Source organism: Misgurnus anguillicaudatus, chromosome 2 (assembly GCF_027580225.2).
Source record: "Misgurnus anguillicaudatus chromosome 2, ASM2758022v2, whole genome shotgun sequence".
NCBI lineage: Eukaryota > Metazoa > Chordata > Actinopteri > Cypriniformes > Cobitidae > Misgurnus > Misgurnus anguillicaudatus.
Genome location: NC_073338.2, coordinates 1,430,150 through 1,448,608, shown reverse-complemented (window position 1 = coordinate 1,448,608; position 18,459 = coordinate 1,430,150). Strand labels below are relative to the sequence as shown.

Sequence of the window (18,459 nt, the reverse complement as noted above, 5' to 3'; positions counted from 1 at the left end):
CTGAATGCCCGATGCACAGATTGACTTAGAAAGCCCCTGCAGCCCACTTCTATTGGCTCACAGCGGGCCCTCCATCCACTCTCTCTGCATGCCTGAACCAACTCAAGATATTTGGCCTTCTTCCTTTTGAAAGCCTCCTCCATCCTGTCCTCCCAGGGGACAGTAAGCTCCACTAGCACAACTTGCTTTGTTGAGTCAGATGTTAAGACCAGGTCAGGCCTCAGTGACGTCTTTGCTATGTGCTCTGGAAACTTTAACTGCCTTCCAAGGTCAGCATGCAGGTTTCAATCTCGGGCCGTGGCTAGCAGTCCAGTTGAGGCCTTACTTTCTCCCTGAGGTTTCTCCCCTGGCCTAACAAAGGAGATGTTGTGCTTCGCTGGGGCTAGGTGTTTAGACTCCTGGATTGCGGTGCAGATGGTGTCCGCTACTACCTTCAGCACCTGGTTATGGCGTGACGTGTACCTCCCCTCTCCCCTCTCCTAGTGCTTTAGGGCAGCAACTCAGGATGTGCTCCAAGGAACCATGAGCCGGGCACAAAGGGCATGCTGGTGTTTCTGCTAGGCCCCAGGTATGTAGGTTAGATGGACTTGGGAGGACATCATACACCAACTGAATCAGGAACTTAAGTCTTGCGGGTTCAAACTTCCATAGTTCTGTCCAGGTGATCCTCCTGGCAGCTGCATGATCCCAATTGACCCAGGCATTGCCACAGTCTTACTTAGGTGCTCCTCCTCCACCTCAGCACGAATCTCTCTCTGCACCATCTGGCGTCTCTCTCGTCCTTGGGCTTTGTCGTAGCGTAGTCCTGTGTGACTACTTAGACCAGCTCTTCCCATTGCCACAGAGCCAACTAAGACGCTATATCTCAGTCTCGCCTCTGCCTGGTAGACTGCTGCTTGCGCTCGCCATTTCCTCCCAGTTCTGACCGTGATGCCAGCGGAAGAGACTCTGTTGTCAGCAGAGTCTCTGTACAGCAAAACCTCCCTGGCTCTAGTGACTTTAAACTTCTCGGTCAGGCCAGTTAAAGGCAGCTGCAACTTGTTGTTATGCCCATACAGAGCAATGCTGCTCAGGCTCTTCAGCAGACCCAGCCATCTACGCAGGTATTGGCTGATGTTAAGTTCAAGGCCCTCCACAAGTGATACTGGGACTTCATAAATCAGTAGTGGCCACAGGAGTCATGGCCGGATACCATGCTGGTATATCCATGCCTTGAACTTCCCTGGAAGGCCGGACTTGTCCACTGCTGATAGCAAAGTCTTCAGCTCCCTGTGGGCTGCCTCTACCGCTACCCTGTCCTTCAGGGTGCTGTCGAAGATCTTCCCTAAGCTCTTCACAGGCTTCTCTGACACTACTGGAATAATGACTCCATCCACGTAAAAGCGGTGTTTGTCCTCCACTCTCCCCTTCCTCAGGACCAAGGATCTGGACTTGGTTGGCTTGAACATCATTCTTGCCCATGCAGTAATCCTTTCCAGATCGCGGAGGAGTCACCTGCACCCTGTCACTGATGTTGATGTGACAAAATAATTAAAAAACGCATGTAAAGATCATAATCCAAATTAAGTCCTAGCAACACATATTACAAACGAAAGACTTTGTTTTAGTGCTGTCTACTGGCTTACGGCTGAAATGATCTTGTGGACTGAAAAGGGGAAGTTGTAGGTTTTTACATAGACCAAACGTGAATGGAAAATCCCCAAGAAACGAGTTAGCAAAGTAAAGTTTGTAGGCGAGTTTTTGAGCAATTTTGATCCACTTACAAAAATAAAAAAGTTTATATATATTTACAGTAGGAAATTTACAAAATATCTTCATGGAACATGATCTTTCCATAATATACTATATATACAAAACAATTATTTTAACCCATGCAATGTGTTTTTGTTTAGTTTTTGGCTTTTTTTTACAAATATACCCATGTGACAAACGGTGGTTTGTGGTTCAGGGTGTCACATATATTGTAAAATATTTTAAAAGTAAACAACAGTGAATTCTTACACATCATTACAACACACAATTAAACCAAAAGAAATAGAAAATATATCAAGGTGGAGAAAAAGGGACAAGTAAAGTGCACTTGGACCATGCCAAAGAAAAGAAAAAACGAAATAATTTGTCTAAATGAAAAAACATCTTTAAACTAACAAAACAAGAAAAGCAAAAGAAAAGAACTCTCTTCAGAGCCTCAGGTGTCCTGATTACACTATCTACAAACAAGACATACAAAGGGTGGCACGTGTCCTTAAACTAGTGAACTACACATCAAGACGAAGCTCAGTGTGGCAAGTATATACCCATAGGTAGTGTTTAAGGGGGCAGAGCAAATTATGATTTTGTCTGAGCTATTAACAAAATGAGAATTCACATCATTAATATTTTAATGTTTAGACTGGGTATAGCTAAAATAGTTTAAATTCATTTAAACCATATTTAAAAACCATGAAGCGGTACTCCCTCACAAATCTCTAAGTATTGCAGTATCCTTGTTTGCCCAAGCAAAACGCAAATCTCTGCTTATGTGTTTACCACATGGTGTCTTACAGTTGTTTTATTATTACACCTTAGCAGACTTTGAATTTGTTCATCGCATTCATTAAAAAGAAAATTTCTGAAAGTTTTATCAATCATCAAACATAATTTTTGCGAGCTGCTCATAATGTATGCTGTTGCTGACAGTCCTGGGTGTTTTATGCATGAAAACCATAACGCACTGATATATTTAATTCAACTAATTTCATTGAAGGACTCTAGCACAACATACAGAATTAGTGAATGGATGACATCTGGTGGTTTTCTGTGTAATCACTGTGTTTTAGTTTTCTGCAATTGTAAAATAATGCTGGTTTGCACGTGTGAATCTTTTTATGTAAGTATGTGTAACCTTGATGTCAAAGGCACATTTTTAAGTGTGTCTTAAATACGGAGATCTTAATTTTAGATATGCGTGTCTGTTCTTTCAGTGATGGCCATTTTACCCACGTGTTTCTGGATGAGGCTGGTCAGGCCACTGAACCTGAAACTCTGATTCCTCTGGGTTTACTTTCCGAGGAAGGTGGACAGGTAAAGCCATAAAAGTGTATCTATTTACCACTGAACACACACACAACTCACTGCAGATTGTCATTAATTTGTAAACACTACATTATCTTCCTTAGATTGTGCTGGCTGGTGATCCAAAGCAGCTTGGTCCAGTGATAAAGTCAAAAATTGCTTCTGCGTTTGGACTTGGAGTTTCTTTCCTTGAAAGACTGATGAGATTGCCACTTTACAGTTGTAGTGAGAGAGGCTACAATTCCAAACTGGTGAGTAGATAACTTGCCAATGCGGCCAATAATGGTACATTCACGCGGGGAGTCAGCGTTAACGCTTCTCATTTGCTTTGCGTGGGTGATGTTATGCGTTGCTGAACTGAATTGTGGATCCGTCTGCATCACATCACTGGTGTTGCTAATGGCAGAAGTTGAACTTTTCTCAACTTTTCAAGGGCCAACGCTGGCATCAGACAGTCTTATTGTCTTATGCAAGTAACCTAGTGCAGAGCCAGCCAATTACGTTTATGCAAGACTGGATTACAGAGGAGCATGTGTTGCAGCCACTGTGATGGGCCAAGCTTCAGACATGCCCTCTGTCAAGCGTTTTAAAGCTGACGGCCCATGTGAATATGCCGTAAACGTTGGTCTAGTTTGTGTGCAAAAAAGCTAAAATTCTAATAAACTCTAATTGTCAGGATAGAGTAACATGTAAAAAAATAAAGCTGAAGCTGAAACTCTAAAGCGCCATCTGTTACATGCTAGATGTATTTATTAGGGGATGTTATCGCAACATTTAAAGGAGATAGTATTCACACAGTATAACAATATAGACAACCAGAGACAATGGGTAAATTGTAAGAAGAAAGGTGTTTATTAAGCACACTCACACACGTGCTCCGGGTAAACTTAAATGTGAAAAGGGAAAAAGGTGAGTAATGCCAAATGAAAGAAATAATCAAGCCAAAACCCCCAAATAACTAATACCCCCAAACTAAACTCACTACCAAAAAGAAAATGTTGAAAAGAAACCGAAAGCTTTGGCGTATATGACGCCCAAACTAAACTCCCTAACTAATAACAAAAATACATAAACGGCAGTCACTCCTAACTAAATTCTAACAAAAAGTACTTAGAAAATAACAAAGGCTTACCTACACCTTTTCCCAAGGTCTCTATAATGATCAACAAACTATGTAGCTCTGTTCACAAAGGTAATCTTTCTGTCCGTTTACGAGGTCGCTCAGCTTCCAGGATAAGTACTCAAAAGTTAGTTTGTAGTTGGAAACAAGTATTAATTAATACAGGTGTTTACTCGTCCTTCTAACAGGTGTACAGTACACTAATGGGTAAGTTACACAGTGACTAAAGTCGAACTCGGGAAAGATTCATGCAGATAGTCATTAACACAGATAATCAAAAACAAATCGAAAGGACAAAGCAAACACAAAACTGGAACACGCTCAATGTAAACTTTTGTGCGAGTGGACAGATGTCTACATGCTGGCTGGCTGGCTGCAGGTGCTCTTGTGTGATGACAACAAAATCCCGCCTCCTCTTAAAGCGGCAGAAGCCATCAGATTGGTCGTAGCACATCCGTGATAATGATGGTAAATGGTAAATGGACGGCATTTATATAGCGCTTTTAACAGACCTATGGCCATCGAAAGCGCTTTACAAGTTGCCTCGCATTCACCCATTCACTCACACATTCATACACCGACGACGGTGTCAGCCATGCAAGGCACCAGCCAGCTCGTCGGGAGCAGCTGGGGTTAGGTGCCTTGCTCAAGGACACCTCGACACTTGGTCCGGTGGATCCGGGGATTGAACCACCAACCTTCCGGTTTGTAGACATCCTACATGAACCACTAGACCACTGCCGCGGTATCTCTGTCAATGATGATTGACAGAGATACCCCCCCAATGAACAGAACCTAAGATGCAATAGAGTGACAGAAACAGAAAAGCAGGGAGCGAAACAAAAACACACGGAATGTAACATCACACAGACGTTCTTGACAGTGGAAGATGGCACCTCATTGCAGCCATCTATGGGCAACTTGTAATCTGACATATTTAGTTTGGAGCGATATATTTAGTTTGGAGCAGTTCAATAGTAAGTATCTCAGTCTTATTGGAGTTTAGCATAAGGAAGTTATTTGCCATCCAGTCACTAATATCGCAAATACAGTCTGTTAGCTTAGAAAGCTGGTGGGTTTTGCTAGGATGTGAGGAGATGTAAAGCTAAGTATCATCTGCATGGCAGTGAAAACTTGTGTTATGTTTCCTGATAATGTATCCTAGAGGTAACACATATAACGAGAACAGGATAGGGTCTAGTACTGATCCCTGTGGTACGCCGTATTTAACCATCAGGGGTTGCCTGCAGCGAACGTGTAGAGACGCTCCATATGCATTGCTCTCGCCTCCTGCAGTCAATGGACACATAATCTCTTATCCAGTCTCTCTATTGCTTGCTTTGCTGAGTTGTTTTAACCCTGTGTTCATTTTTTACGATAGCCAAACAACTCAATACACTGCATCTCTTACTAAATTTACCATGATTACTATTGTATTTGTAGCCAAAAACGTGGTTGCACTTTTTCTGTTGTAAAACCATGGTTTTAATAAGGTATACTTGTGAAAATATAACTATATATTTACAGTTATGTTCAAAATAATAGCAGTGCCACATCAGCAACCTGATAAAAAACTGTTATTCGTAGTAGTAATATTTCTGCATTGGATATGATTTACTTACAGGTGTAGTAGTGTAATAGAAAAACAATAGACACATTTGTAATATCCACACTACTTGTTCTGAGTTATAGACTCATTTATTGAAAGTGGCATGTTCAAAATAATAGCAGTATGAAGTTTAATTGGAAAATGAGTTCATTCTGTGGAAAAATGTCCTTTTTGTCCTTTATTAGGAAAGAGTGGAAGCAAATGTTTTACCCATTGTTTTAAAATATATTTGCTGCTGAATTTCTAAGTAAATGGGCCGTTCCATCATTTCTCAGAGAAACAACGCAGTTTATTTAATTGTTACAATTCAAGTTGATTTGAGAGGGGAAAACGTATAAAGAAATGCAGCAAAGTTTATGATTTTTAGCTTAAATGATCTCAAATGTTTTAAAATGGTAACAAAAACCCAAAACACATGGAAGAAAACAAGCAACTACGGTTAATATATTTTTTAATTAACTGCCATTAAGTTCACCATCTATGTTATGCATTTATCCATCAATGTGAATATAATGCCTTAACGCTCCTCTTCTCACAAAGCAGTTACCATTTAAATAACTTCAGTATGTATTCTGGACCTGTACTCTCAATGTGTGTATATGTTTCTTATGAAGGGTTGTTTTCCTTTTTTTTCTGTTTCTTAGTCGTGCGTAAGCGGGGGAAGGGAAGGATGTGTTGTTGTTAATGTAATGTAATTGTACCTGTAAAACTTAATAAAAAGTATTTACAAAAAAATAACAAACAAGATATAAAGAATTTACAAACGTGTGGAGAGCCGTTTCAGCACTCGGACAGCGACATGTTTTTTTTAAAAAGCAATGGTTCTCATCTCACCATATCTACAGGTACAGAGTCGTCATATACAATACATTTGTGGGGTAGCATTTAAAAACATTTTAAAATAGATGCATTTGTTTAAAGCAAAACATTTATTTACTTACCAGAAGCAGCTCTTTACGCCTTCTAACGTCTCATAATCGGTCCTCATTTATGTCCAAGAGACTCAATAATAATCTTTTACATTCAATCGTTTAATCTTTCATATTTAAAAGCGTTTTGGTGCTGCTGCACATTCATGTATGCGATAAGCAAACACGCGTTGTCGTCCCGTTTATAGGCGCATATTTCTAACGCGCTCATTAAATAACAAAAAACATATTGTGCCATTGGCTTTAGACTTAAGACGGCATAGTCTATTTTAGTTGCCTCAAAATAGCAACGTGCCAACAATGCGCCTGAACACACCTCGTTTTCAGACTAGAACACCCATGGGCGCAAATGAATTTGCTATTTAAACAACGTGGCGCTAAACATGAAAATGATCATTGTGCCGGGTTGAAACTAGCAAAAGACACTTGTGTCGCGCATTGCACTGCATTGCCCCGGGTCTATGATAGAGCCCTCAACCTTTTATCACCTCTAGAAAGTTCAAAGATAATCTAAAATGATCTGTAAATACTGTGACAGTCAGAAGACATCGGATTGAAGCTAAGCTTTTTGCAAGACGCCCCCATAAAGCACTACTGTTGAAAAAAAGGCATGAGCAGAACATATCAACTGGCCCAAAGAAAAATGGTGTAACATTTTGTGGCCTGATGAGAGTAAAATTGTTCTGTAAGCAACTGAAAAGCACAAATGTTAGTGAAGGTCAAAACTTTCCCCTTAGACCTCAGAGGGTTAATCGCAGAGTGATATGACTTTTCCTCATTTACATAAAGTAATAGTCGGTCGGGGTGCTGCAAATTCTGCCATAACCAAACCAATCACAAAAAGTTAAATCCACATGATCTTCGCTTTTAAGATTGATGATGCATTACAAATAAAACTCGAGTCTGAAGGATTTTTTTGGTTGCATTATAAATGTACATTCTTGATTTGAGAGGGGTTCATGTTTATTGATTATTATTCGAATCCTGGTTACACCACAGGTGACAAAGCTGGTTTATAACTACCGATCCCATGAGGCTTTACTGGAGCTGCCTTCACGGCTGTTTTATGCCGGCGAGCTGTGTGTGCGTGCTCAAAGAACTGTTGTTGATTCTCTCTGCCATTGGAACAGACTCCCCACAAAAGGCTTCCCTCTTATTTTTCATGGAGTCAGGGTAAGTTCATTATTAAACGTCACTTTATACATAAGTCTATTTAGTGCTAGACTGTAGGCCTGTCACGATACCTACTTTTCATAGGTTGGTTGATTTCCCCAGAAATAATGGCGATAGTTGACAGTATTGTCTTTTTAAGACCATTTTATGTCACTGATTAGATATGAAAATAAAAAAACATAATAATGCAACATTTCTAAGAACACAACTTTGATTTTTAAGAATCAAATATAAAAAAAATTGATATGAAATTGGAATGTAAGAAAAAAGAAAGAAAATTCTAAATATTTAAAACATAAATAAATAATACAAAATATGCATTTAAATTTTAAACAGCTAATGGTGATTGTTCAGTTTAAATCTCAGCTTCACAGGGTTAATTGCTTTAGACAGGTGTTACTCGCATTTCATCTGTGAATATGCACCATTATGCACAGGCACGTTTATAATGGGTACACCTCAGATCTAAACACTGGATGTTATGGTTATGTTTCACATGACTTTTCATTTGTATAGCTCTTTTCAATGCCTCAGTTTTGAACAGAGTAGATATGCTGGCTCGTTTATGTTCATTTCCTCTCCACCTGTTGGCGATGCAGGTTGTTACTTTAAAACCAATTTCAATCGGATTTATTCTTTCAGTTATATGACAGTGTGGATGTTATTATATTTAAATGAAATAAAAATGTCAAAAGATACTTTAATACTTCGAAAAATTTGCAAAATGTGCCGTTCCAAATTATTATGCAGAATGCACTTTAACTAAATTTATAATGAGATAATGGATTATAATGATCCAAAAACTGATATCTGTCAAATGTGCTGCATGGACACAAAACAAACATTGTCCAAAAAACAAACACAATGTAAAATAAGTAATTTACACAGGTTACATAATAATATTTGAACATATCTTTGACATGACTTTAACTCTTTCATTCATTAAACTTGTAAGTTTACAAGTATAGGTTTTGTCTTTGTTTCACTTGAAGACGCTAGTATTGAATCCCTAAGTTGATGTTTGGAATTATAGTGCTGTCCAATGTTCACTCTAATTTTTTTCAGCACTGAGCAAATTCTTTTTTTTTCTGAGCGCACATTTCAGTACTGTGAGCAATTCGCAACCACACGACCTGCCGAAAATGACCACAAGCCTGTGTTAGCCATAGTAGATTCAAAGAGATGACAGCAAATGCATCAATGTTTACAAGGTTGATATTTATTCAATATCCTTTATAATGGTTGGACTTTGGGAACATTTTAATGATGGTGTTTTACCAGTCAGTTTAGTTAAACTTAACTGTTTAACTTGACTGTTTAAACAGTTTAACTTAAAGGATGTTTGGTTGATAAGGTTTCAATAAGGTTTAGAGAGGTTATTGTGACTGGTTCACTGGTTATTATGACTGATAAAGATATATAAAAAATAAAAGTATCCAAGATGTTTAGTCATTTTTCAGTAGGTACAACATTTAAGTGGAACTTAAATGCACTGCTAATGCAGTGCTTAACAATAATTATAGGCCTATTAAATTGACATGGTTTAAATTTGAATAAAGGTAGCCTATATAAACAATGTAATAACTGCAACAAACTAGGTAACAAAACATGTTATTTGAACTTCATTGAGGATGATAGGCCTATCTGGCTATGTGGCTCATCTTGTCTGCAGGCCTATGGAAGACATATGGAGTGAATTTTGTGCCATATTTAAACAAACAAATCCAGCATGTTGCAAACAAACTCAATCCGCTTTGCAAAGAGAAACTCGACTCGCAAACAAACAGAAAGATTTTCTCACAAATGTGAACACGATTTTCTCACAAATGTGAACATGATTTTCTCACAAATGTGAACATGATTTTCTCACAAATGTGTGCAATCCAAAACAACAGATGGCACTTTTTTATTTTTTTCAGACATTTTCAACTAATCTCCCTAAAAAGCCCTGAATTTTACCTTAGATACCACCCCTGCCAGTGGCAGCAACTGAATAAAGACATATTTCATTAGTTGGGCTTCATTCTGTTGGTCTCATTGAATTTATTGAAAGTGTTAATAATACTAAGGGTGTGTTGCACCAACAAGGATTAGGCCTAAATCTGGTTTAAATCAAAGCTTATTTAATAATTCTGTTGCACCCAACTTTAAACCTGTTTAAAAATAATCAGGTTTTCCTTTAAACTGCCATTTTGATCCAAGTTTAAATTTTACAGTAAACCTAGATTATCTTTAATCCTGTTGCTCCATTACTTTAAACTCTGTTTAAAATCTCATTGAGGGATTAACTTTAAACTTGCATATGAAGAGGTTTAAATATGTTTTTTTTACAATTAAATGTCTGGCTAAATGGTTAGAAACACATACTGCGAGCGTGGTGGAGCTACTCAAAGATGCGTTTATTATAACGTCTCACCAAAGTGTGTTTGACGGCTCAAAAAGATTATTAACAGCACCGCTGACAGCGATGCTCGTATGTGCTTCTCCTCTGTCACGTGTGCTCCAGTCAGACGAAGGACAGTGAATGAACGGACACACGGTGGCGCTTCATGACAAATGCGTCGACACCTTGTTCACCAGGGTGCGATTTGTGAAAAAACAGAGGGGGGATGTCAGATAGGCGTCGAATTCAGTGACATTTCGTCATGAGTCATTTTGTACCCACCACTTTTAACTTCCGTCCATAATAATTTGACTTTTGGTTCGATTTTTTGACTGTTTTCAGTGGTCATGAGGAGCCATATGAGAGAGAAATTTGGTAATCATTATCCGACATGACAAAATCCATTATATTATTATTATTATTATTTATATATATATATATATATATATTTCTAATTAAAATATTCACTGTCTGCTGAACTTGTGCAGGAACATCATAATATAACCAGCTTTTTAAAATGGATTTAAAACAAAACATTTAGGGGCTACTCACACCTACGCGCTTTAAACGCTTGGAAACGCAAGGAGCCACGCACTCCCTTTTTTTTTAAAAGAGCAGTGCAACGGGCTTTTAATATTGCTAAGCAACCACAGAGTCAGCTGTCTTGTCAATCAAATATTGAAGCGTGAGCGCTCTTTTGCTGTTAACTGTCATATAAGCAGAAACTTTAAGGGCGCTTGCTCTGACCTAGTTTGAGGATGAGAAGTGCACAAACACGCAGGAGAGAGTGAGCGAGTGGCGTCCGGTTCTTCAAAGCAACTGTAAACTTTCCTCACCAAAACTTAAGGCCCGCCTCTCCCCTCATTCGATTGGACAATGGAAAGACGCGAATGACGTTGGGCGCTTCTCCGCTCTCTATTACTCGTGAGGTGTAATCGGGTGTGTAACCAATCAGATAACGCTGTGGGCGGGACATTGAGCAAGTCTGCCGAGTGGTGAATACAGAGAGGCTGTGCGGCAGCTACATCAGAGCCAGCCAAAGTAGCGCATTTTAAAATAAATTAACTTTAATCAAACCACGGATCCTTGATAAGTTGTGTGATCCGTCTCGCCACTAGTGTAGTAGCACTGATCACTTTGAGGGGGGGATAAATGTATCCCCACCGGGGATAAAAATAATTAAGCAGAGGCAGGGATACATTAACCAGAAAGGGGGAAATCCCACGCACCCCCCCAACCGCCAAATCCCCCCCCCCGCCCCCGGCAACTAGCAACCTTTTGTTCATTATATCACAATCTGAGTTTTGCGATATTTCCTGTCACAATATGTCCTAATCTGTTAATCAATACAATTGATTTAAAAGATTGTTAAATGTTTTTATTTGAATCAGACCTTTAGATTAGCCTACCGGTGTATGTAGGTGGTTTATAATACAAAAAATTGCATTACCTTTGCTTGCATAAACTGTTTAATTCCTCCTTGAATGACAACGTCAACATTATTGCTTTTTAATTACACCGGAAAATTCAACATGGCAGACAAAATAAATCACAGATTAAGGTTTTAATAGGGTTTTAATCCAAAATCTGTTAATCCGTGTTTAAATTTAAGTGGTGCAACACAACTCGAATTAAACTGAGATCAACAAACTCTATAGCTCTAAACTCTGCTTAATTTAATCCTTGTTGGTGCAACCCACCCTAAATGTCTGTTAATAGTAAACAAATTCTGTGTGTACTAATAACAGAAATTTATTATTATTACACTTTTAATAAATTAAATAATGTTAAAGGTGACGTTCTTCCTGATCCAATTTTTTCAAACTTTAGTTAGTGTGCAATGTTGCTGTTAGTTAATAATACCTGCAAATTGATAAAGCTCAAAGTTCACTGCCAGGTGATATATTTTCTTTAACAGAATTCCCAAAGAAAACGGCCGGTTTGGACTACAGCCCTCTACTTCCCAGTTGAATAGAGTGTTTGACTAAACTCCACCCACAGAAATACGTCAGTCGCCAAACTAAGCTCACACGGCTCTGCTAAGTTAAGTGGCTGTCCAATCACAACAAACTAAACATACTAAACAATCAGAACTAATTTTTTTTTTTGAAGGAGGGACTTTTTGAACAAAGAAGACATCAGCCCATTTTTAGGACTGTGAAAACAGCGGTATACACAAATAAGTAAATTGTGTGAACAATACTGTGTTTTTTTGTACACGTGAAACATGAACACATGTTATATTGAACACTGTTAACACAATCAAAGCTTTAAAAACACAGAAAGAACGGGACCTTTAACATGAAGCCCGACAAAGGAAATATGTCTTTATTCAGTTGCTGCCATAATAAGCAGGGGTGGTGTCTAAGGTAAAATCCGGGGTTTTTTGGGGGTTGAAAAAGTCTGACAAAGCCGAAAAAGTGCCATCTGCTGTTTTGGATTGCACACATTTGTGAGAAAATCATGTTCACATTTGTGAGAAAATCATGTTCACATTTGTGAGAAAATCATGGTCACATTTGTGAGAAAATCATGGTCACATTTGTGAGAAAATCATGGTCACATTTGTGAGAAAATCATGGTCACATTTGTGAGAAAATCATGGTCACATTTGTGAGAAAATCATGGTCACATTTGTGAGAAAATCATGTTCACATTTGTGAGAAAATCATGTTCACATTTGTGAGAAAATCATGGTCACATTTGTGAGAAAATCATGGTCACATTTGTGCAAAACAGTTCATATTTGTAACACCTCTACATTTTCACTCAAATTGAGTTAGTATTTGCAAAGCATTTTCTGTTTGTTTGCGAGTCGAGTTTCCCTTTGTAAAGCGGATTGAGTTTGTTTGCAACATGCTGGATTTGTTTGTTTAAATATGGCACAAAATTCACTCCATAATGACACATCTCTCCAAAGATCAGCACCTGAAAAACAGGGTAACCAAAAGAAAAACATAATTTCTCTTCAAAACACAAAATAATTATTATTACATTAAACAACTGCAAATATATTAAAACAGAATTAACCTACACGATTCAATGACTAAACATATGTCAAAATGTTGTTGCAGTAGCCTAATCAAGATCACTTTGATCTATCACTGATTCTTGAGAGTCGGGACAAAACATGTCCCATTTAGAAAAGTCTAATTTATAGCAAAAATTAAGAAATTCATCATGATTGACATAATTACAAAGTTAAATCTAAAGGAATTGTATATACATATTTGATTTTTAGAATAAACTTTTTTATTTTTGGGGGGATTTTTTTTTTTAAATGTGTGGTCTGTGGTTAGAAGGTCCATGTTATTGCACTTGTCCTCAGCAAGAGGTCACAATATTAATCATCAAAAAAACTTTAAAAAAAGCTCTACAATTGTAAAAACATATATATCCAATAAAAAATAAGGGGTATAAATATAAAAAACAATGCATGAAGTGAACATCAAACAATATTTTCCATAAAAATCTACCTATTAAAGTTGTGTCCTCAGTTTCTGTCAACTCCGTCAGATTTTTTTAATAAAGCTATTTAAATCAGGAAATTCAGGTCAGCTATATCCTTGAGGACCCCTTTTCATTTTCCTGCCTGTGGTGAATGCAGCACTACCAAACATTATCTGTTATGTTTACATTTTTTATATATTTTAGACAAACAATGTCAATATTCCTATGGTCACAGCTGCACCATGTCAACACCATATTTCTGTTAAGATACTTTTTTTTAAACCATAGTGGATTGAATTTAAGCATTTTAGTGAGGTTATTGGGACAGCTACCAACTGAGGAAAAAGTACCTAGCTGCAGTGTACAATAAATGTGTTGGAGGGAAAATACATGCCCTTATGTCAACTCCGTCAGACGTCAACTCCGTCAGGTTCTATGTCTGACGGAGTTGACCTGTAAGCTGATGGAGTTGACAAATCCACCAATAACCTCTTAATGTGCGATTATAATATTATTTGTGAATATAGTGAAGGATTAAACCGTTATTTCAGGGTTTTATTTACACATAAATGCACATATAGCATGCATTACATTATTTAACCATACGCATCTGACTTGTAAAGAATGGGCAGGCAGTGGTCTGCTTGTTATTGTGTAACATGTAACTTGGCACATATTCAACAAGGTACTGGAAACATTCCTCTGAGATTTTGGTCCATATTGACATGATAACATCATGCAGTTGTTGCAGATTTGTCAGCTGCACATCCAGGGCACAAAGCTCCTGTTCCACCACATCCCAAAAAAGCTCTATTGGGTTGAGATCTGGTGACTGTGGTGGCCATTTGAGTACAGTGAACCCATTGTCATGTATAAGAAACCAGTCTGAGATGATTTGCGCTTTATGACACGTTATCCTGCTGGAAGTAGCCATCAGAGGATGGGTACATGGTGGTCATAAAGGGATGAACATGGTAGAAACAGTACACAATGCTCAATTGGTACTAATAAGCCCAAAGTGTGCAAAGAAAATATCCCCCACACCATTACATCACCACCACCAGCCTGAACCGTTGATGCAAGGCAGGATGGATCCATGCTTTCATGTTGTTGATGCCAAATTCTGACTCTACCATCTGAATGTTGCAGCAGAAATCAAGACTCATCAGACCAGGCAACGTTTTTCCAATCTTCTATTGTCCAATTTTGGTGAGCTTGTGTGAGTTTTAGCCTTAGTTTCCTGTTCTTAGCTGTCAGGAGTGGCACTCAGTGTGGTCTTCTGCTTCTGCAGCCCATCTGCCTCAAGGTTCGACGTGTTGTGCGTTCAGAGATGCTCGCTCTTCTGCATACCTCGGTTGTAGCAAGTGGTTATTTGAGTAACTGTTTCCTTTCTATTAGCTCGAACCCTGCTGGGCATTCTTTTCTGACCTTTGGCATCAACAAGGCATTTGCGCCCACAAAACTGCCACTCACTGGATATTTTCTCTTTTTCGGTCCATTCTCTGTAAACCCTTGAGATGGTTGTGTGTGAAAATCCCAGATCAGCAGTTTCTGAAATACTCAGACCAGCCGGCCTGGCACCAACAACCATGCCACATTCAAAGTCACTTAAATCACCTTTCTTTCCCATTCTGACGCTCGGTTTGAACTGCAGCAGATCGTCTTGACCCTGTCTACATGCCTAAATGCATTGAGTTGCTGCCATGTTATTGGCTGATTAGAAATTTGCATTAACGCACAGTTGGACAGGTGTATCTAATAAAGTGGCCGGTGAGTGTGTATATATATATGTATATATATGATGCAGGGCAATCATACATCCAACACACCCAAACACACACATGTGAAATGAAAACAGAGGCGGAGGAGGGCCCCTGGTTTCCCTTATTGTTCTTATTTTGATAGTAGGAAACGGTGTATGTGCAATATCTTTATCATAGTTTGCTTTACAGTAAGTTCAATACTCTAATAACAATGAGTAGTTTTAGTAGTAGTGTTTGAAGAGCACATCTGTTCAATAATCAGCAATGCACACACATTTTTTTGTCAACACCATCAGTTTTTTGTCAACACCGTCAGATCTTCCAACAACGTTGGATGTATTTTTTTGTTAATCTTTTGGGGAAAATATATTCTTTCTTCAGTTTATGTTGTTTTTGTAATAAAGGACCATCTGATCTACCATCTCTTATGTTTTATTTATTTAAGGAAATTGTTTTTACAATATTAAAGTTAAAATCAATGTTTGCAAATGCTAATATTTAGAAATCTGAGTTTTAAGAATAGTGTGGAATCACAACCTAAGTTTATATATTGTATTTTTTTACATATCAGAGTAACTAAACACTATTACAATATACTTGAGAACATTCGATTCTGGTTGGATTGAAAGAATTTTAATTTTATACTTTTTAGTGTGTCTGATGGAGTTGACACAAATCCAGTTCTGAAGGGAAACATGTTTATTTTTTAAAAATGTGTTTTTATTTAGAACCTGTTCCTTTACATGGTTAAATAGCTAAGACCTTTCTCTGCAGAAACATATAACTTTAATTGATATAGTGTGTATTTTAAAAAACAGTTTTTTAAAACCTGTTTTGTCCCGACTCTCAAGAATCAGTGCTATATTAGGCCTAATTGAAAATATTGGAAATACATCTCTACCTCAAATCTTCTCTCGTCTGTCTTTGTCCCCTTTCCAGTAGTTCTAGACCTTGTCAACTTAATTTTCATCAGTTGGTCCAAATGGAAAGCTTCAAGGCGGTTGCGTGATTTTGTCTTTATGGCATTCATTAGACTGAAACCGTGTTTGCAGTCAACGCTGGATGCTTGGAATGTGCCACAAATGTCAATAAGTTGTGCCAGATCTGGAAAATGCTCAATTTTCAGCGACCAGGTTACAATCTCAGAAAATCATCTGAGCAGTCTGATTTTCCTTTTTTCATTAACCATGAACTTGAATTCGTTCTATTGTTGACAAATGCGTCCCGGGACCGAATCGTCTGCTTCCTCCATAAGCGCTTCAAACTTCTTTGCCAGACTGTTCACGTCATTCAGCCCATGATCAAATTCACCAACTGCATGATCCAACGTGTCCGGCTCAAACGTAGCCCACTCTTTGAGCTCATTTTCAGGGAAGCGGGCATCCAAGTGCTCACAAATTGTATGGACAAACAGAAGAATGTCCCGTGTGTTCACTGCACTCTCACTTTCCAAAACTGTTTGCCCCAGTGAACTCGCTCTCCTAAATATTGCGCTCGTAGTTTCTGTATGTTCGCTCTGGCAATGCAGTGCCCATCCATGACCGTAAGATTACTGCGCTGTAAGCAGGTGCACAGCTGAGCGAGTTCCTCAAGCACTTCTGCAAGCACAGTGATTGCAAATTTGTACTTGGTGTCGGTTAGTTTTCTATGACAGTATTTCGCAATGGGGTCAGAGTCAGCATCTTTGGCACAGTATTCGGTCAACGCGCTGAAATTCCGCAAAAAAGCGTGCACAGCTTGGTAGCGTGACAGCCAACGCACTTCATTCAAAGGTCTAAAAGACAGCGAATCCACTTCTAAAACCTCTACCATCTCTGTGAATTTGGCTTTCTTCACAGATGATTTGCAAAACATGGAGTATACTGTCCGGAGTAGCGTTTCTACTTCTTTCATTATAGGGACATCTTTCCATGCGTCATCGATTCCTAAGTCCTCCCTATGGGCCACGTAGTGTTGCTCAGTCAGGTGCGGTATCTGACGTTTCAGTAAAGCAGCCACTCCTTTATGTCTTCCTAACATGACAGAAGCACTATCTGAAGTAAACATGACCATTTTGTTCATGTCTAGCGCATGGTCTGCGTAGAACTTCAAGGATGTTTTCTGCAGTGCATCCTGAAAGCTGAATGATTCCAGTAAAAACTGTCTTGTAACTGAAATCAGTTTGCTCCCGAAACTTAATGTAAAGCACAAACATCTTATGCACTGAGATATCGGTACTTTCATCCACAATTAGTGTGTGGGCACGAACATTTCTTATGCTGCTTATCATCTCCGTCTGCACAACTGAGTTGATGCATTCCACATATTCAAAAGCATAATTTTTGCTTCTCCAACTCTGAGGTAGGTCGACATATTTTGCCATTAGATCATGTATATCCTAAACTGATAACATGGACATGTTGATGTTAATTGCTAGCATCACATTGTCAATCAATATTTTATTTGTTCAGGGTCGGATTGTGCTCTCTGAATTCGTCTCTCTCAGGATTCATTAGTTCGGTGAGAATTTTATTGATAGAGTTCCCATGTCTAAGTCTTAATGTTTTCAATGCGTCTACATGGACTTTCTGTGTCAGATGACGCTTTAGGTAATCAAACTTCCACTCGGACCAATGTTTCCCCCGAGCGAACTCTCCTTTCACTTTTGCCTCCGAGCAGAATTTGCAGATCACGCCACTCCTTTCTTCATATGTAAATATGTCTGACAGTTTTATCTTACCTGGACCATCTTTTGTGTCAGTTTGGACTATTTCATCTAGCCACTCATGTTTATACGTTAGGCAGACCTTTTTCTTGGGAACCGGCTCTGCCTTTCTTTTCGCCATGGTTGTAAGTGGCCACTAGAGGTCACTAAGTTAATTCTTCCATGGAGTGTTAATCACATTACCGAGTTGAGACTTTGTCTCACATGTTAGTTTCTGTACAAAGTCAGTCACTGCTCAGCCCTGCTGAGCCTCATTTAAGTTGCAAAAATGCTG

General features: G+C 38.6%; 1 protein-coding gene across 4 annotated transcripts in view; it reads left to right on the top strand.

The window, feature by feature from the left end:
* mov10l1 (Mov10 like RNA helicase 1) overlaps positions 1-18,459 on the top strand; it is a 221,507-nt gene that overhangs the window by 168,336 nt on the left and 34,712 nt on the right. For 3 of the 4 annotated variants that reach the window (XM_055201125.2, XM_073871734.1, XM_055201123.2), the window contains 3 exons: positions 2,964-3,063; positions 3,159-3,305; positions 7,712-7,885. In XM_055201125.2, the coding sequence (XP_055057100.2) occupies positions 2,964-3,063; positions 3,159-3,305; positions 7,712-7,885 (421 nt within the window). The remainder of the gene's footprint in view (positions 1-2,963; positions 3,064-3,158; positions 3,306-7,711; positions 7,886-18,459) is intronic. The other variant, XM_055201124.2, reaches the window with a different exon arrangement.